At 50.1% G+C, this 20,721-nt stretch overlaps 1 protein-coding gene across 1 annotated transcript in view; it reads left to right on the top strand.

The window, feature by feature from the left end:
- The window catches only part of sli (slit guidance ligand), a 434,906-nt gene that overhangs the window by 74,377 nt on the left and 339,808 nt on the right, over positions 1 to 20,721 (top strand). The window contains exon 2 of the mRNA XM_050192987.2: positions 9,839 to 9,910. Within this exon, the coding sequence (XP_050048944.1) occupies positions 9,839 to 9,910 (72 nt within the window). The remainder of the gene's footprint in view (positions 1 to 9,838; positions 9,911 to 20,721) is intronic.

Here is a 20,721-nt window from a genome sequence, read left to right on the forward strand (position 1 = left end):
GGTGCGCCCGTGCTGTGGCGATGCAGACGAATTGAAATTCAAGGCGGACACAAGCGTCACGTATGCGCAAAGAAAAGGGAAAAAAAGAAAGAAAGGAAACCTCTGTTACAGGAGAAGAGCAGGAAACAAACGAAAGTACTTATGAAGAAACAAGGCGAGACGTGAAAGTAAAGAATGACGGATACAAGAAAATGTGGAATATGCCCCAAGACAAGAGAAATAAAATAATAATAAAGAAAACAGGAGAAAAACTACAACACATCAATGGTCGTATACGACCTAGAATGAAATATCCAAATGAAGGCGCTCTATCTCGTCATTTAAAGAGAACAAAAAGAGAACGGACCTAAGTTGGCTTGGCTAAAAAAGAAAAAAAGAAAAGAAAAACGCTCTTGAGTGGTCAGTGACCACAGCAGTTGGACAGGGAACCACGAAAACACGTAGTTATTGTTGTAGAAATAATTTAACACTTTGGAAAACATGAATCGCAGCAACATCGGCTTCATAAAGAAAATAATGCTTTCTCACAGCTACGGTCGCACTTGTCATCTGCTTCTCACCATTGCCCACGTATAATCGCTATCGCGCTCACCTATCACTGTTTCCAGCATGCTTCCGGTGAACGACTACATTATCACTACAGAAGGAAAAATTCTGATAAAAAGTGTTCTATGATAATTTCCACGTTACCACTTGATGATTAGACACTCTGACCGGTAAGCTTTTCCCTTGCAGTAAAAAAGTGGGTATCACGAGAATTGGTTGTCGCTCCCTTAAAGTTTCGTGAGAAGCGAGGAATACCGGCTAGGTGCATGTGCAGCTCTTGAGGTATGTTCCTTCACACCTGTCATAAGTTAATTGGACAAAGTTCGTGCAGTTTTTCGTGAACTAACGCAAGACGCGAATCTTGCCCCCCCCCCCCCCCCCAAGTAAATAAATAAATAAAAGCTCAAAGATAAATAAAGAAACCTAAAAACAAACAGGACGCCCCGTTTTAGCGGTGAACACCGCAGAGTGTGCTAGCAGTGCTCCCATCTTGAAGCAGGAACGATCACTTTTTCGCCCTGCGTTCTGCGTCACGTCGTAGGTGAACGCCCTCGACTGGGTCTGCCCGGACGCGCGTTGCACAGCAACCGCCATTCAGGCGCCGAGGAATGCCGAGTGGCTGACACGCACCGCATGCATGCCCTGCGCGCAGTGTCGCAAGGCGCTGGTTCGGTCGTTCGCTGCCAGCCATTCTCGCGAATCGTTGCTGGCGCTGGAAGGCATTGTCTGTGAACAGCGCTTCAGTCTGTCGCGGTGTTCGTTGTGAAAGGCGGCGGTTCATCTGAAGGCGGAACTATCGCTGACAGCGGCTGTGATTCTTGGCGGATCTCTCGCACAAAGCCGCCTCGTGTGAGAAACTGCGAGGGCGAAAAGGTGATGCATGCATGCGGCCGCCGCGGCTTGAGCGTCGGTAACGGCAGTTCGAAACCAGCTTGGAAAAGAACCAATACTACCAACTACGCGACAAACGAAATACAAATAAAGCGTGAAGAAGAACTTGAGCTCGTTCTATCTTTTTTACTGTCCCGTCTTTCGTGCAGCTATGAATTCGTGCCAGTGCACCCAGCTCTAAGCCGTATGAGTGAATAAGCGTGCAACGTTGGGATAGTTGGTTAAGCATGATGTAAAAGGGCTGAAAACAGCGCAAAAACGACGACGCACGGAAGGTTTATTGCTCCCCCGCAATAAGCCATCAGTTGTCAGTCAGCGCCTGTGGTGCGTGTTTCGTCTTCTGTCTGTGGTCGTTCTTGCGTTGTTTTTAGCCCTTTTAGATCATGTATTAATGCAACTGTTTATAATCTATCTTACGGCTACGACTTTACGACGTTATCTCGTGAATTCCGGTTAAGAATGAGTAATTACAGTCTTCCGCAAACAGTCCCACTGTAGCCACGGTCTTGCATGCGTGGACTCGAATAGAAACTTCGCTGCCATGGAATTTCATGATGCCTGCAACTTGCGTGTACCGTTGGCCTTTCTGAAACACGTGATATTCGAGTACCGGATCGTCTATGAACTCGGGCTTCACGTCTTCGTTACGAGAATGCCTGCGCACTGTGGCGTCATTCCAGCGTGCGTGCACGGTTTCGAATACGCGAGGCGTTGGCCACAGCCGCCTTGTAGACGGACGAGTCTGTGCTGGAGCCGTGGCCTATGATGCTCGGTTCGGTGATGCGGAGGGAATTAAGCTCGGCGCAGCGCGTCAAGGTTACGGAGACGTCGCCAGGCTGGTGGAACGCGGACGACACCGTGCACGCTTTTGTCAGCTGTCTTTGGTCAGCGCACCTGCCGTGGTGGCGTAGCGGCGCTGCGCTACTAAAGTACGAGGGCGCAGGATTGAATCCCGGCCGCATTTCGATGGGGGTGAAACGCCAAAAACGCCCGTGTGCCGTGCATTGGGTCGAAACCTCAGGGGGTCGAAATTAATCAGAACCCGCCGTGGTTGCTTAGTGGCTATGGTGTTGGGCTGCTAAGCACGTGTGGTTGTGGGACCAAATCCCGGCCATGGCGGCCGCATTTCGATGGGGGCGAAAACACCCGTGTACTTTGATTTAGGTGCAGGTTAAAGAACCCCAGGCGGTCCAAATTTCCGGAGTCCCCACTACGGCGTGCCTCATAATGAAATCGTGGTTTGGCGCGTAAAACACAAAAATTTAATTTTCTAATTAATCCGGAGTGGCTCATTACGGCGTGCCTCATAATCAACTCGTGGTTTTGGCTCGTAAAACCCCAGAATTTGTTTCTTTTTAGTCAGAGCGCATATTTTTTTAATATGTGCCCACCCCTCATGTGATGCCCCGTTTAGGCACCTTTGAGGTAAAATAAATAAATAAATAAATATTTCGCATTATGCTTTCTTATCGAGTTCTGCTACTATTTATTTCACAACACGGCTTGTACATTTTGTCATTACTATTAGATTAGGGCTAGTGATGATGATGGTGCCAAGGCGCACTTCACATATGGCTCAATCAACTACGGTTTACTTACGCTAAATTCCAGTGGCAGAATCAGATTGGTCCGCGCTCTCTGCCACAGAGCCGTCTTCCACGGCTCCGTCTGCACACTCGCGCTCCAGAAAGAGCCAACAGAGACAATAAGTAGTAATGTTAATGGAAACGAGTGTCCGGTCGTTTACCCTGCACAGGAGCGAGAAGGAATAGAAAGATTAGAGAAGGTTCTCTGAACACATGCGCTGGCAAAATATGTCCGAATAGGTCAAAGGCCAGAGCAAGCAGTGGCGCAGAAGGAAGTACCGGCGGTCCTCGCGCCCAGTTGGCAGTCGTCGTTTGCTTTTCGAAATTGAAGTGGTTTTAGGCAGCGCGTATAGAGGTCGCCTCACCAGCGTCTGAGCGCTGTCTCATACGACATGACGAAGCGCGTGTGGAGCGTCGTTTGTTTCCGGCGCATAACTTCACTCGCGAACACCGTGACAGTCTATTATGAAGAATCTCGGCGAGCCTGACTGTTTTGGGCCTCTTTGTATCGCGAACGGAACAGAGTCGATCAAGGATTAGCTTGTCTGCCGTTGTTTTATCGGTATTCTTCACTGTTTCAGTCTTTTTCTTACGTTGTTCCAGCACGCCTTCTCGCATAAATTGGAAAGAAAACAAAAAGGTCACCTGAATGAATTTCAAACCGGGCCGGTATGAAGGGGCCGTGCGTCCGTGGTTGGAGGTGAGGTGATCGTCTCGGTTATTCGCCCAGGCTTCTCATATTGGGGACTCGAGTCGACAGAAGGCATTTTCCCAGTGTGTGCTCCACTGTGGCCGCCGTGGCTGGAGCGGTGTGAAAGAGACAAGCTCTTGTGCAAGGGCGGTCCAAGTTGTCAGTATCAAAGCGGTGACTACGCACTTCCTTATAAGTGCAGCCTTCTCACGACGCTTTAAGCAGCCGGGAGGGAAGGTTTGAGCCACACGGAGGAATGAATTTAGTGGACGCGTGGATACACAAAGTGATTCGCTGTGCCGAAGCAGACTGCGACCATACAGTCATGCAAGTCCTCGTGGGGCAGTTGGAGGAATGGCATCTATGCATCCCGTGGTGACAGGCATCACTGGCGGCAGAACGGGGGCAGAGAGGCGGGTCAGGAGCACTCGAACAGACCACGGGCATGAGTCCGTGAGGCGGAGGCAGTGAAGTCTGAGGAGTTGACGCAGCTCCTGCGCAGAGGTCATGCAGAGCAGCAGGCTGTAGAGGAGGAGAAATACGGCGTAGGTAAGGAATGGCAGCTCGTCTCGCATAGCTGCAACAGGGTACGGCGCATGCGCCCTGCCCTGACGAAATGGTCGTTCAGTATTTTGTAAGGGTACGCGCGCGCATGACTATTCTCGGAGAGGTTAGAGCGATTCGGGATGCGCGCAGACGCGCACTGCTGCAAACGCTCCTGTAGCGCTCATGTGTGTAGCGCGTCGCAACTACGCCGCTATAGTTCCGTGTCGGTGCAGCGCCGAAAACGTGCTTGCCGCACCACTGCACCTCCACGTTTAAACGGCAACTCCGGCGATTTTTCGATGTCAACGGATGTCGATGAAATTCGCTGAGTACGTTTCTCTGAACACTTCCGTCATGTCCTCAGAAAAGCAGGTTTGAGAGTTGCACAGTTATTTTACAAATGAATTTAATTAATTGCCTCGGACACCCTACCTTGCCTCCTCCTCAGTTACAAGCCACATTGTGTATGACGTCAGGAGTGTTCCATGCAGAGCTTGCCGGGATTATGCAGACGACAGTGACGAAAGAGTCGAAGAATCGACGATCGTTAGCTGGTGCATGGCGTGAGAAGTTGCTGTCGCGAGAAGTTGCGTTCCCTGAAGACGTAGGCTGCACGAACTTCAGCCCTCGCTATCAGCACACACAGTCTGAGCCAATGCTGATCGTGTTCAGCCGAGGTTACGCCTATATGTCACAGTCGCGTAGTTCATGCGTCTGCTGCTGGCGGACCGGAGCAACTGACATGAAGCTAATTAAGCCATCAGGATGAAGAAAACTCCTCCTGTAGTTCAGTTTTGACCATACGGATTGGAAATAAACCATTTCTCATTTCGTACAGTGCACACAAAAAGCTAGAAGCGACGACACGGAGCAGTATCGACACCGGTACGTTGCCGTGTATGTTTTCGACGGAAAGCTGCCCGCCGCACTTTCCGGCACTTCCCTAAATTAAATGCGTCTACGAATATGGGTGTATTTTTACGTATTGTCATGCAGACTCGTTATTCAGCTTTTGAGGTGCACTGCTTGCCTCGTATCCCAAATTGGCAGCAAGCGCAGGCCCCTCGATACAGCAGCGTAAACAACCGCCTCGTTCCGCTGCCAACGGTGTCCATACTGGTATCGGCGTTTCCGCGAGTAAACTAGGCGTTCTCTAAATGAACGATCATACGCGGAAAGTCCTTATCTATGTCCACTTTACGGAACATATTGTGTACATGAAAATAATACGAAGAATGATAAGTAGGCAGCCACAACAATGCTCCCGTACTACGGTCTCGCGCTCGCTTTTCGAAGATGTGTGGTCGCTCATATCAGTGCGATTCAGAGTGATGCAAGGGTGCTTACATGCACAAAATCTGCCTGTTTTGATATGTTCTGACATTAATTGATGTCGCTGACGAGCGGCTAGCATTATATCTCAAGCGAACGAGGAGCAGTCGCTGTACGTGCCGATGTAAACAAATGCACCGGTCGTTGCTTTGGAGTGTCAGTCGCGTTCTTGCGGGATACAAATGCACAAAGTCGTGCTCCATCTTACAGTGAGCATGCGAAACGCTTCCCTGAAAAGGGGTAAAACACCTAAAATAGCAAGCAGCACGTATAAAATCAGTGGTTAGGGCTACCCTTGGTCTTCATGTTGCAGCACGATATGTACCGCATGGGCGCTGGCTCTCGTGGTGGCGAGTCGAATGCGAACGGCGATTCGGGGCTATTGAATTCGTCAGAATCATAACTGTCAATATTTGACAGATCCGAAGAGCTGGTGTAGCTGACGTTGTCACCCGAAGGTCCGGCGCGGTGACGATTGAGCCGAGCGTACGCTCTTGGCTGCCAACAGGCGAGACCGGCATGCCTCGCGCGCCTTTCCCGGTGTGTGGACACTCGTCACGTCACACGAAGAGGTTCCCGCAGCTGCTGGCTCAAGTCCGAGTCACAAAGGTGTCGGCGGACGAGAGGAACCGTGTACGTACCCGGCGCATTCCCAAGGAGAAGAGAGAGAGAGGGAGAGAAGTGGTTCTTGAAGGGAGAAGGAAAGGTTGGCGCTGTTTTCTGCAGCCCTTGCGGGAGCACGGCTCAGCGTCAACAGGGGTGGGGGGGGGGGGTGAGAGTGGGAGCAAAGGAGATAGGAGAGTAGAGGGTTAAAGTGACGCCATGGGCAGCGGCTGAGCAGTCCGGCAGGAAGGGCCCATTGGGTCCGGTAGGAGTGGTGATCGGGTGAAAGGCCAGGGGGCGGTGATCCAGCAGGAGCCAGATGATTGGGGCAGGTCGAGTAGCCTGTAGTGGTTTGGATAGCCGTGAGGCTATCCGTCTTTGCAGAAAATCCTAGAGTCTCGCCGAGAGCCCCGACGAGTCGAGGTACTCGACGACACTTAGGAGGGCTGGTAGCTCGCTACGACCAGGGAAGAGGATGTCTTCCTGCCGTGCAGAAGGAAGCCCCAGGCGTCGGAACTCCTGCAGGAGACGGTCACGCTGCTGTAGGTAAGCAGGGCAGGCCAGCAGGAGGTGCTCCAGGGTCTCGGGCTCCCCACAGGAGGCACAGGCTGGAGAGGCGATGAGGCCATGACGGTGGCGGCGAGCACCCGTCCAACAGCAGCCAATCCTCAGTCGCAGAAGGAGGGAGGTCTCCCTGCGTGCGAGGCCGCGCTGTGGAAGTGGTCGCGGAGGGCGGCCCAAGGACGTCCGCTTGTCCGGATGGCAGGCCAGCAGATGGCGCCGAAGCCTGTGGCTTGTGAAATCATTGGCTGACACAGCCAGGCTGGGCGGGACCACGCAGTGGTGGGCACGCTTTGCCAGTGCATCTGCTTCCTCGTTGCCCGGTATTCCTACGTGGGCTGGAAGCCAGTGCAGGGACACTGAGCAGCCCGCCTCCTGGAGCGCCATCAGCCTTGTCGAGAGCAGGGAAACTCCGAGGCTGGCCCTTTCTGGCCTCTGCAGGCTGAGAAGTGCCGCCTTGGAGTCGCAGTAGATGGTCACTGGGGTCACCGGCAGCTCCTCTGCGAGTAAGTCCACAGCCAGGTGAAGGCCTGCTACCTCTGCCGCTGTTGACGTCGCATGGTCGGGGAGGCGACACTGCTTGCTCTTCCGCAAAGCGGGCACCACGCAGGCCGCAGTCGACGAGCCTGTGTCTGGCATCACCGAGCCGTCAACGTAGATCTGCAGGTTTCCTCCGTGGTCCTCATGCAGGAGGGAGGCAGCCGTCTGTTGAAGGGCACAAGTCGAGGAGCGCCGTTTGGAAACGCCAGGCAGCTCTGTGGTGATGGGTATGGGTGGTCTCTGCGGAGTAGGCAGCTGTGCGTTGTTCGCTGGAGGCCTCCCGATCACCTCCTCGTACAGCCCACAGAGTCTGCCCATCTGTGAATGGGGCCGCGAGCGCAGTCGGGAGAGCAGGGCACTGCCGTCTGGTCCATGGTGGAGGCGGTCAACATGGCGTAGCCCCTGCTGCAGGAGGAGGAGTGACAGGGGCCATGCCCCCGCCTCGGCCAAGGTTGCAGCGACTTGGGAGCTGCGGGGAGCGCCAGGAGAAAGAGACACGCTACCGTCACAACAGTAGCCACCAGTAGCCGCTTCGTGACGTCATAGCTCCGCCCTCACCGCGAACCATCGCGAGTGGAGCGCCACCGCCGACAACTGGTTCGGAGCGAGGAGACCGTCAGGCTTAAGGATTGCAGAAACAGGTGAAATGCGCCAACGCAATGGCGCCCGTCGAATTCCCCAAATCCCCACAAACTAAAGGTCGAAAGAAGCTGCTTTTGTAATATTTTTCTGGCCTTGACACTGTTCACTTCTTACGCTGCACACACAATAAGCGACGAGAGGCGAGAAAGCGCAGTGCCAACGTGGCTGTACGTCACCGTTCCCGAAGGCTGCTAGTCGCGTTCGCTGGGGTGCGTCTCCTGAATGAAATACAACTGCGTTGATGGGCGGGCTTGTACGTGCTGTTATGCTGACATATTTCTCAATTCTATAGATGAACTGTTTACCTCTTCGTCAAACGGGAAACAAGTGAGGGTGCAGTCTAAACTATTTCGCCCAGTTATGCCAATGGTGTCAGCGATGGCATCCGCGTCTTCGCGACAGAAGTACACGCCCTATAAATGCGTGCCTATGTGGGAGCAGTTTCTCCTAGCACTACCTTATGGAACGCTTAAACTGTAAGAATTGTTAAGTTAAAGAAAAGCGAGTAATAACGGCCCGTGTGGTTCATGGTCGCCGTTGCTGAAGAGGCCCGGCCGCTGAGGGTCTCAGGGTGAAACGACGTGGCACATATGTGCAGATATGTGTGGTTCGCAGCTTTTTGACATTACTTCATATCAACCATGCGCTGTTTCTACATTATTGAAGCTAATGACGAGCTGTGGCCGTACACGCCGATGTAAACAAATAACTGCTTTGGTGAATTGGTTATCCGACATGGAAAGCTGCGTTCTACGGCTTCTTGAATCGAATGTACTAAATGTCTAGAGAGTGGGTAAAAGGAATAAAAAAGCGAACTGCAAGTGCACAAATGAGTGGCGACAGATTCCACGATGGCTGAAATCGCCGAGTTTTCGGTGCCCAGTTAGCGGCTCAGGCCTCCATTAGTCGGCGAGTGCTGCTTATACCTACCAGGTACGGCGTGCTGGCCTGGAGAATCCATTAATAATTAATTGCGACCCAGGAAACGCACACTCAACGTGATCGCAGGCACACAAATTACGAGGCAAAAGCCCCGGCACCGTTCTAAAACGTTTCCAGCGGCGTGCAGCCGAGAGCATCGCAGGAAAGTAAAAAAGGCGCATTCATGTAGTGAATTTACAAAAGCATCCTTGAAACAGGTTTGCGAAAGGACGCTTTTTTTTGTTTTCTCTTTCCCCCGTTCGTAGTGCTCATTTACAAGTTCACACAGCTACAAGTTCCGCTACAATGAACACAGGCGGTAACTTCGTTTATCGTTGCATTTGTTTGACAGGTGTTGTGCCTTTATCAGATAAGTGCATTTTTTGCGCGCACAAGAGCGCGCAGAGCACATCAGACTCGTAGGAAGCAAGGCGGCCGTTTATTCTTCTGCTTGCATGTGAGAGGTTGTTGTGTGAGTCACCACTTTCTCAATAAGACGAAAAGGCAGCTTACTAATCTGACGCAAGTAGGACCACGAAGTTCGCGCCTACAGACTGGTGTCATTTGCTACACAGAACAGCTGATAGAATGACGTACGTCACACGATCATAGAACAGTTTATTGCTTGTAGATAAACAGACGACACAGCAGTAGTTTCCAACAATTCCTATTTCATCGAAACGAAACAATCGTTCGCACGAACTTTCGCTCGAATCAATTGATTTCAGCGGAGTAATCTGGACGGGTCCGTAGGATCATCTCTGGTGGGCATGTGCTCCTGATATTCCATTGGAACAAACTTGCACCAAAATGTAATGTTTTGTTCCGGAAATGTTCTGAGTTTGCCACTGGAACTGAGCATTACAATATCATCGTCCCTGCACTTTTCTTTTTGTTGTTGTACAGCGAATATTTCTTTGCCTTTTCCTTCGACTTTCCCACTGCTGCTGCTATGGCTGACCTTTCTTTCCCCATGCAGGGACCTGGAAGGGAACAACATCAGCGTGATCGGCAAGGATGACTTCCGAGGAATGAACAAGCTTCGAATCTTGTAAGTGATGACACTCCTCTCTATCTGGTGTGGCATTGTTTCGCTGCTTCACCCGTGTGATAAACGAGAGAGAAGGAAATGCTAGCAGAGAAAAATCTTTTGAGAAGTGCTTTAAAAACACGTTCGTTCGCGTAAGCAAGCAGGGTCATCGGCACTATTTCGTTTCTGTTTAGTACGTGCAACGGTTTCGCGTACTTGGGGCGAGCCGATTTTACTTGCTATCCACCGCACACGACAGCCCGATCCGGGTGATAATGTAGGCAGATGCCGTTCGGAGAATGCGCGACAGTGAAAATAATCGGAATAGAATCGCTACATTATCCCTGTCCTGCTTACATATAACTGGGGTGGTACAGGTCCGCCCCCCCCCCCCCCCCCCCCGATAGGAAAGAAAGAAAAAGAAAAACATTTCTACACAATATCCAGATCCCACGCACTGTGGGAATCGACGTAAGTTAAGCTTTCAGTGCTGTTTGTGTTCATTGCCGGTATTTGGCACTGACTTCAAGGGCACACGACAGTGAGGATGTGGTGTTAAATGTTATCTTGCGTGCACCACAAAGAGCGCGCAGCGAGACGTGTTTGCTCGAGGCGTTGTTGATGTGCCATTGTCCGTAGCCCGCTAGAACGTTAGCCTTTTCCTTTTACCGAAGCCTTAGGAGAAATAGCAGCGTGCCCGACGGACCAACGCCCGCTGGCCGTCCGGCTTCCGTCACGCAGTACGGTGTCCCAGTGTTGTAGGGACATCGTGGCTGAAGTGTTGATTATGCTGGACCACCACTTGGCGTATTGTCGTTTGGACGCGGCTGTGCTTTAATGCGGCTTCGCGTCTGCACGTCCTGCGTCAGTTGTCGGCTGGGGCAAACTTGCACGCTGTTTATTTTTCAGGTATAGCAGGAACGTGCCCTGCCGTACGTTGAATTGTTATCTATATTATTATTATTATTATTATTATTATTATTATTATTATTAGTTTGTTCGCAACTGTCGCCATGTCTAGTAGCAGTTTTTTTCTTTTTTTTATTGAAGAGACTCCAAACGAAGCACGTTATCAGACAGCGCCTTTCCCTTCTCCCGCAATCATCCAATTTATGCAAGCTGCCACGAGCGAAAGGTCCTTATTCACCCGTTTCGACAAGGCGTTGGCTTTATGAATTCTCCGTCTTTTCTACCGTTCTGTCGCCCCTCTAGGTTGTGCGCGAGTACAAAAGTAAGCGCTGCAGTTTTGCAATGCTTCTGTGGGAGCCTCACGCGCAATTACAACCTTCCGAGGGCATTATGTCGAAGGCCAGGGAATTCCAGAGGGCATCGCTGCGACGCCCCCGAAGTTCGTTGGAAAGGTACCCCAGCGCTCCTTCCATGTGCGTTAGCGTACAAGACAGCAACATGAGGATAACTTCTTCTTGGACGAGTTGGTGTTTGCTTAACATGATAATTTTAACCCAAAAAAACTTTTTTTTCGAGCATGCTGTCAAGACAGCAGCAGCAGTATTAACACATTCGAAGGAAGAGGGAAAGAAAGCTTCGGTTTAAAACAACTCCCTGTATATTTCTGGTACAAAACCTGCGGAAACCAGGATTTATGCGTACAATAGAATATGCGTAGCTAATGCTAATAATCACGCATCCCTTGCCTAGATATACGTGCTAGCTTCTAGAGCTGCTCTGCCACTGGCGACTCCTCGCGTCTTTGCCAGCCTGCCAAATATTGTTTTTTTTTTGCATAATAATTCTCAAACCTTTGCCGTTTCATGCCACTAATTATTCGCTGCGTGTCATCCCCAGCGTTGCCGAAGAGGACAGTGTTGCTCCTTAGATTGCTTTCCCGTGAAACCTTGGCTGTAATTCCTCCCAGTCTACCATCCTGGATACTTCTTGCAAACATGTAGTCAATAACACTAAAGGGATTGCGTGCCCTTGCGTGACACCTCTCGTAAACGGTGTGTTTTCCGCTTTGGTCGCTGTGGAGACTATGCAGATTAGGTAATATATTAAGGTATCCTTACTCCTCGACCACACATTGACTGATTATTGCCTGGACTATTCTTGAAAAGTGACGTTCGTGTGTTATACGTCTAGTAGGGCTTCTATTGCACCGCGCACAGGAAATCTTGCTTAAGGCGGGTACATATGTGTCGCTTTTCCTGATTTATAGCTTTTCTTTCTTGTTTACATTTCTTTTGCAGAGTTAGTATGCGCGCAGGTGTGCGCATTTCTTAAGTGCGTACTGTGATAGCTTACTTTTATGCAGCCTGACTTCTCATCGGTGTGCAGTTATTGAACAAACAAACAAGCAAACAAACAAACAAACAAACAAACAAACAAACAAACAAACAAACAAACAAACAAGCGCATTGCCTCCGTGACTGCTGGTATCTCTACCGACTAGAACACCGTTTCGTAATATAGGATAGGATAGGAATAACTTTTTGAAAATGCCGGCAACTGACGAAATTGAGCCATATAGAGTGTTATGATTGGGGACTAAATCCCATCGCTCGTAACCCGTTGTCAAGATTGGAGTCCGGCATGAATTAGAAGGTAGCTGTCCCATGCCGTCGTCCAACTTATCCACGCTGAGGACGTTGATGAAGGGAAGGACTGCTTCTCATCGAGAACGAGGAATATGGGTTTATTTACAGTATTTACATGCAGGTCATCAGTCTAGCATGACTGCGAGAGAAAGTACGTCAGTCTAACACGACTGCTTGAGAGAGTGTCTCAGTCTAACATGACTGCGTAAGAAAGTGTATCGAGCATCCGCACAACAGCCATTTATAAACACTCGGTCCTCCCCCGATTCCAAGGTGGCGGAAACGTTCGTCCAGTCATCGTAAACACGCCGCCTCTCCGCGGGACGGTTTACACACACACACACACACACACGCACGCACGCACGCACGCACACACACACACACACACACACACACACACACACACACACACACACACACACACACGCACACACGCACACACACACACACACACACACACAGGTTCTCGGTCCGAAACCGACATCACACGAATTTCGTAGAACTCGGAGCGGACCCTCGCAGTGCGCCCGGGTAGCCATTGTCTTGCGTCTTGGTCGGCGCGTGAGAAGAGGTCTTGTTCCCGACACAAAGTCGACTTAGTCACGCCGTGGCTAGAGGTTGGCGGCGGCGCTCCAGGAAAGTTGCGGCCACTGTCGCAACTGGCCGGCAAAACTTGCACTGCAACTGGCCGTTCTTAACAAGTGGAGCTGGATATAGACCTGTCACTTAAATGTTAAACTTCCTGATTGATTGATGTAGTAGTACGAGAGGAACAGGGTCTCGATAAGGAAATTTGCAGACGAACTAAAATGGTCTGCAGCGCCTACGGCTTGCGCTCTCAATTCATGAATGGCAGCTTGCGGTGATTTAAATTATGGGGTTTTACGTGCCAAAACCACTTTCTGATTATGAGGCACGCCGTAGTGGAGGACTCCAGAAATTTCGACCACCTGGGGTTCTTTAACGTGCACCTAAATCTAAGTACACGGGTGTTTTCGCATTTCGCCCCCATCGAAATGCGGCCGCCGTGGCCGGGATTCGATCCCGCGACCTCGTGCTCAGCAGCCTAACACCATAGCCACTGAGCAACCATGGCGGGTAGCTTGCGTTGATCGTTGAAAAGTGTAGGGTCAGTGCATTCTGCCAACAATAACCTGCTCGGCTTGAGCTCGGAGCAGAGCGGGGGAAGTTGAGGAGAAACTCAGCGCGCGCATGTCACAATGGCAGCTCTGAAGAAGCCCCCGAATACGCGCAGAATTGCCGCGCGACTGGCCGCTCGAGGCACTTTGCGTGTACTCGCGGGCTTCTTTCACACTCGGAAAAACACCTCTGTAGCGCGTATCGAGCAACAGAGAGCTGTATCGGGAGTTTTTCATATTGATCTACAATTTTGCTCATTGACACTTTTAATGTAATTATAATAATAGAAAAGTTGATTAATTAAGAGAAATTATCTAATTAGGCGGAATGCAACAAATCTGAGTATCTCCAAGCGACAGCAAACAACATTACCTCGGTTCAGTCCAGCTACGTGGCATTTGCATATTTGAATGTTTGGCTCAAGTTACGTGAAACACCCTGTATGGCGCGGCATTGCGGGCGTGCATCGGAAGCGTTTATATATATATATATATATATATATTAGCCGAGATAAATTAACTTTCTGAATATAGCTTGAAACGTTCAGGCGTCAATAGGAAAGTTGTGGAGCTCCACAAATATTGCCCAACCCAGACACTTCCAACGAGATAGACTTAGCATGGCCGTTTTTATTCGGGAATAACGAAAGCCCGCGAAGTTTAAAAAATACCACGTGACAGCGCGCTCCGTGCGCCCGAATACGCCACGATTACAGCGCTCTCAACCGTGCTTTGTAAAAAATATCGCTCGCTTCTAGCATTTCGGGCTGCCCACGACAGAGCTTCGCGTTGTGCTTGGTTCCGACATAAACGCCAGTGGGTTCGGGCGGCAGTTGAAATACAGCGCGGGTCCCGTTTCTGCGGCGATAATTGCACTCTCACGCTAGCAGAATGCATGCGGAGGAAAAATGACAAGCTCATGAGTTCGAATTAGGGAGCAAGACCCCAACAAGCAAACACGCATTATAACAAGCTTGATAACATCGTGTGAATTACGCTGGTTGTCACAAAAGGAATTGTAAACTGACACGGAAGGTTGCTTTTTAGCTTCCTGTCCATTCCTTGTTGGCAGATAATTTGTAATTTCATATTACTTACGTGCCTTTTCCACGTCGTACAAAAGTTTCACACAGATGGCTTTTTTCATGGATAGCTGTTGTAGAGGTTTATTCCCTGTGATGTCTGTCTAAAGAATGTGTTCAAACAAGTCGCCCTCTGCCAAAATGCAGTGTTGGCACCTTTTCAGCACGTCCGATGTAGCTTTTTTGATGACGCAAGACGGTATCTCACTGCAGGCCACAGCAGTCTCTGCCTTTAGCGCTTCTGGTGTAGTTGTAGGTTTGCGGTACACTCGGTCTTTCACATGTCCCCACAAGAAGAAGTCAAGAGGTGTCAAGTCCGGTGACCTTGCAGGCCATGCCACTGGTCCATGCCGCCCGACCCACTGGCGTTTGAAGGCTTCGTCAAGCCAGGCTCGGGCAAGGCTGCTGCTGTGAGCTGGTGCACCGTCGTGCTGATACCAAGTTCGCTTTTAAAAACACAAGAGGAAAATCACAGCGAAAATCTTCGACTGGGCCTTCCAAGATGTCGTTCACGTACCGCTGAGCAGTGAGCATGTGGTCAAAAAATGTGGGGCCAATTATTCTTCCGTCAGAGATACCGCACCACACACTGAATGACCATTGGTACTGGTGTCTGGTCTGTACCACCCAATGCGGGTTCCTATCGCTGCAGTAATTAGCGTTATGGATGTTGACTTGAGAATTTCTGGAGAAGGTTGCCTCATCTGTCCAGAGCACTTTGTCAACAAAATCCGGTATTTCGTCACTGTTCACAAGAATCCAATTTGAGAAATCAAGCATCCATTGAAAGCCTCTTTCTTACAGCTTTTGAGGCAGTTGGCGGTGATACGGATGCATTTCAGCCTTCCTAAGACCTCTTGTCACTGAAGACTTTGAAATGCCGACCTCGCCACTCACATCACGCACGCTGGAAAGAGGGCTTGCAGTCATGAAAGCCAAAATGTCTCCTTCAGCCTCTTCACTGATGGTCCCCTTTCTGTGCCTCGTCTTCTTGAAGCTACCTGTTTCTTTCAGCGTCAAGTAACTCCTCATGATTGTGTTCGCGCTAGGTCTTCCCCCACATTGCCAATTTCGGTATACCTTGGCAGCTTCCCTCTTGTCGCCCCGTGCCGCTCTCAAGGCTAAGACCATGTTCGCCTTCTGCTCGCTTGAGTACGGCATGATTTAGGCACTGCAAGCAAATTATTCGAAATGGTTGCGCGGCACGATAGTAATAGACAGTCGAGCTCACATGTATCTAGCCGCTGGCACAGCTTGGAAGAAAAGCGGCGTTGCAACAAATGATGATCTCTCTCACACAGGTTCCGGATGTATGATGCATGTTTTGTGTGTATTTTTTTCTATTCCGCATCGACTTGAACGCTGGAAAAAAAAAGTTGCTGTTCTCGTCATATCAGAATAAACAGCTGATGACGGCGCCTTCTTCGGCGACAGGCGCGAGAGGCTGCTGACGAAGCGCTTTTTCGGGGCGCCGTCGCCAGCCGCTGTCGGTAATGTCAGAGCCGAGCAAAAGTTGAAGCCCTTTCTCGTAAGTGAAGGGAAGGCGCGGCGCTGGCGATGTTTTTACAAATCACTTATGAGAGCGCCGTAATCGCGGCGCATTCGGGCGCCCAGAGCGCGCTGTCACGTGGTATTTTTTAAACTCCGCGGTCTTTCGTTTTCCCCGAATAAAAACGGCTGCGCTAGGTCTAGCTCATTGGAAGTATCTGGGTTGGGCAATATTTGTGAAGTTCCAGAACTTTCCTATTGATGCCTGAACGTTTCAAGCTATATTTAAGAAGTTCATTAATTTGTCTCGTCTAATTACTAAAAAAAACGAGCAAAAAATGGTACTGTAAGCTTAGATAAACGCCAACATCCACGCGGTTTCTGTTCTAAAGAACGCATAGGTATTTTCAAAATCTTGGTCCAAGTTAGCTGCGACACCCTATATATATAATTTCGCACGGAACCATATTGTTCCGCACCTGAAATTAGACGGGCACTCATGACCGTAAGCCCATCACTCCGCGAATTCTGGAGTAAACGAGTTCCTATATTGTTATTACTTCTACTGACTGACGAGTTAACGCGCCTCCAGCCGCACCAACTGAGCCTGGCTTTCGCGTGCCGGCAAGCGGAATCCGAAGTGGCAGCATCTGTCGTCGCGTCCGCGGCAGAAAATAGCGATGAAAGCCCAAGCGAGGCGTCGGCCCCCGACCACGGTGCTAAGCAGAAGGGTTGCACAGGGAAACAGCGCGCGCACACTCACGTGTATCGCGACTGCTCCCGGCGCGAAAGAAAGCGCCGCTGTTTGGCACCTGCTGGCGAGTGCTGGCGGGCAGCGTGAGCCGTGCTGTGACGCGACTGCTTCAAAATAGTCGTCGCTTCCGAGAAGATGTCAGCGGCATGCAGCGCAGTTGTCGTCTTCAGCGCTGCTTGGCGGTCACGCGCGTGGCGCGCCATTATGGCACCGCCGGTGCCTGAGGATCGTTAAACAACGCCATCGAATCATCAGCAGCTCGAGTTGGCACATACTACGCTGATCAGAAATGTGCGGCACATTTGGTCCGCTAAGCCGCTCTGATTTTGTTCTTCAGAAATAATGAAACATAGAGCACTTTGGGGCCACAATAAATATGACATGGTGCGTGGAATCTGGAAAGGAGTGATGGTGTCAACGCTAACGTTCGCAAACGCCATTCTGTGCTTAAAATAGGATATCGTGTCGGGGTCGGAAGATAAACAGAGATCGGTAGGCTGGTTGGCTTTGGGAGTCCACGGCAAAGCCACAAATGAGGCAGTGCAGGGTGACACCGGTTGGGCCGCTTTTGTAGTCAGAGAAGCGCAGAGCAAAATTAGTTTTGGAGAAAGACTCGGGAACATGGATGAAAGTAAATGGGCGGCTATCGTGCAGACGTATTTGTGCCTGAAAAGCGTGAACACAGAGTTGAGGAAGAGGTCAAGAAAGTTAGCAACCATGTACAGGGTAATTGATAGTGTAGATAGACTACCAGGAGTAATCAGAGAGAAAGTGAGAGAAACGGAGACAGCGAATTGAATTCAAAGAATGGAAACAAAAAAGACCATACAGATTTACAAGATTGGGAAGGAAGAAATTAGAAGGGAAAATCTGTACGACAACAACAAAGGGCAGTGTCATGCTGTTGTAGGTCCTGGCTGGCTGCCCAAGGAAAAAACAGGTACCGGAGCCACTACTCGAAACAAGATGAGACGTGTATGCTGCAGGAATAATCCGGAAACCGATGAGCACATCCCAATGGAATAAGAAGGGATTCGTTCAGTTAGACCCGGAGGTAACGTACACCTTCCAGAAGCGCTGGGATTCAAAGTGGACGGAAACATCAACCGGTCAGCTGTCGAGAGAAGCAAGTGACGTTTAGAGTACTGGCGGAAAAAAATAATTAAATGATGGGGTTTTACGTGCCAGAGCTACCTTCTGATTATGAGGCATGCCGTAGTGGAGGAATCTGGAAATTTCGACCACATGGGGTTTTTTTACGTGCACATAAATCTAAGCACACGGGTATTTTCGCATTTCGCCCCCATCGAGATGCGGCTGCCGTGGCCGGGATTCGATCCCGAGACCTCGTGCTAACCAGCCCAACACCATAGCCACTGAGCAACCACGGCAGGTTGCTCAGTGGTTATGGTGTTGTAAAAACCAGGGAAGAGGTTGATACGACCGGATCCGTTACAGGCATTGGTAGCGGTACAAGGTAGATGTAGAAGTTTTGACGAAGAGAAAAAAAGAATAAGGATATGTTTACAAAAATAAGAAACATTCGCTGACGATTACGATACTCCCTAATGCAAATTGGAGCGGAGCTCTATACGTGTTTTAATTTCGCGAAATATTGGCCGGTGCGGACAATCTGTCTCGTGCGGCACGTTGTAAACGGAGTGAAGTGTGCACGACTGCCCGCTAATCGGGAGATCGCGAGAGACAACGCGTGGGTGACGCGTGGGCGCGATTCACAGCCGCCGCCGCAGAGACCTCCGCTAATACAGCGCTTTGCTTTCATATAGAGTATCCTTGGACGCTCTCGCCGCATGTGGCATCAGGGAACAGAGGACGTGCGCTACTCTGGCGCCATCTTGTGGTCATCGTCGCCGCAGAACAGCACTACGCTTTTCTTCTCACGCTTTCGCTTTACCTTCCTCCTCCTCTTTTCGCCTCATATTTTCACTGTAGCTTACTCCTCCGCTTTCCACTTCACATTCTCTTCGCTGTTTATGCCCCGCTGCGCTTCTAGTTCATTCTTTCATCCTTCGCTCATCTCGTTCGCTGGGTTACGCCGACGCCGAAGGACGCCGGCGCTGAACGCAGGAAGGGGCGCTTAAGAGCGGCGCTCTAAAATGCTAGAATTAGAAGCATACCTGATCAACTCAAGCAGGCTAGGTGGCTAGGCGAACCAATAGTAACACGACCACTCCTTCCATGGCATATATAGCGTAGTCAGTGAGAAAAATACGCGAAAACGAAAGACAGGTGGCGACCCCACACGCTACTTCCCGCACCATCAAGCCACGAGGTCATGGATTTTGACAACGCTTGCTCGATGGTAGGTAATTGTTTATCGAAAAAAAAATTACATTGCATTCTATGTGAACCAAAGACACTCTAGCAAGTTTCCAAGACTTCTGCTGCGCGGAAAAGACAAAATACGAGAACAGTACATCAAAATATATGACGTCATGCTGATGCGTTGGCGCTTAGGTTTGGCGAAGTTCAAGAAAGGGCCTTTATCAGCCTCTTTTCTTTTTGACGGAATCAATGAAAACGGAGGCAACACATTGCCAGTCTAAACTTGTTGTTTAGTGGCCTTTTAAGGGCTTGCCTATGCTTTCCCTCGTACGTCCTGCGTCTGTCAGGACTTGAGTCACGTTCAGGGGCGAAACCTTCAATGAACCTCAGTAGAGCGGTCGGCCGCCTACTGCAGAAGCGGACGATGTTTTAGCGCGATAGCGTTAAGGGCCGCGTGTCGCAGAAAATTCGGCGTCAGCGACGGCGGAGTTGTCCCTGAGCGAAAATTTCCGTATATATTGAGGTATATCTATCTATATGCCACGCCTTGCTATATGACATGCGGTATATGCGGGTTGTATTGCCACACCATTCTGTCGCTAAAGTTGCTCATATCTTGTCTTACATTCCTTACAAAGTTAACCTATTCCTCGGAATTTTGAGAATGACAGCCCACAAACAAATTTCAAGATATAAAACACCGACAGCGCATGCCTTTTATGGTAAATCTTGTCAGACTGAATTATTAAAACTGCGAAACGGAAACAGTAACCTGAAAATTATAAAAATTGTTTTTTGGCGCCGCTGTGCACTACCCCCCGGATCGGCCCACGGAAGAGGCCGGATTTCTACCAGGAAGTTCGCCTTCGTGCATTGCATTCGATCGCCGCCAGCGTTTCCGGGTAAACATTACGGTTAGATAAGCTGCAGTTGCCGGGAAGCGTGAGAAGCAGTTGAGGATCTTTGAATGCCATTGCGTTCCGCTCTTAAAGGCGAAGCTTAAGCGTCTTCCAAACTTTTAGAGTTTGCATAGGTCTGCTCAAGCAAGTATATCATCATTTGATGCGACACCGATGCAGCAACACCGGCCTATATCTGTTTAATTCGTTCATTCATTCAGTCGCGCTTTTAAACGGACTTCATTCTCCAAGAAAATTCATCCGTGGCTGCTTTCAGCGTCAGTGTCTAAGCAAAAATCGTACCTGCGCTGCAGGAAATTAAGAACAATTCAAACCTTGTGTGCAGTAGTGATTCTGGGAACCTGTAGAAATGCATGTACCATGTGATCACATACAAAATTGCGGCTCATTGGATGCTACGCTTGGCGCGTCCCTTTTGGGGCATGTGCGAACCGCGGCGTTTCTCACCATTGACTCTGGTTGAGTTGCCCGCCTTTCCGTCTAGCAGATATCCTGCCTTTGGGTGAAGCCAGCCGGACAGTCGTTTGGTTGACCTGCTTTTCTCTCTTTCCCTCACTTTCGGCGGATAGCGTGAAATCGCCTCTGGCTGCTGGCCGCGCGTGCACACT

Source organism: Dermacentor andersoni, chromosome 1, assembly GCF_023375885.2.
Source record: "Dermacentor andersoni chromosome 1, qqDerAnde1_hic_scaffold, whole genome shotgun sequence".
Lineage (NCBI taxonomy): Eukaryota > Metazoa > Arthropoda > Arachnida > Ixodida > Ixodidae > Dermacentor > Dermacentor andersoni.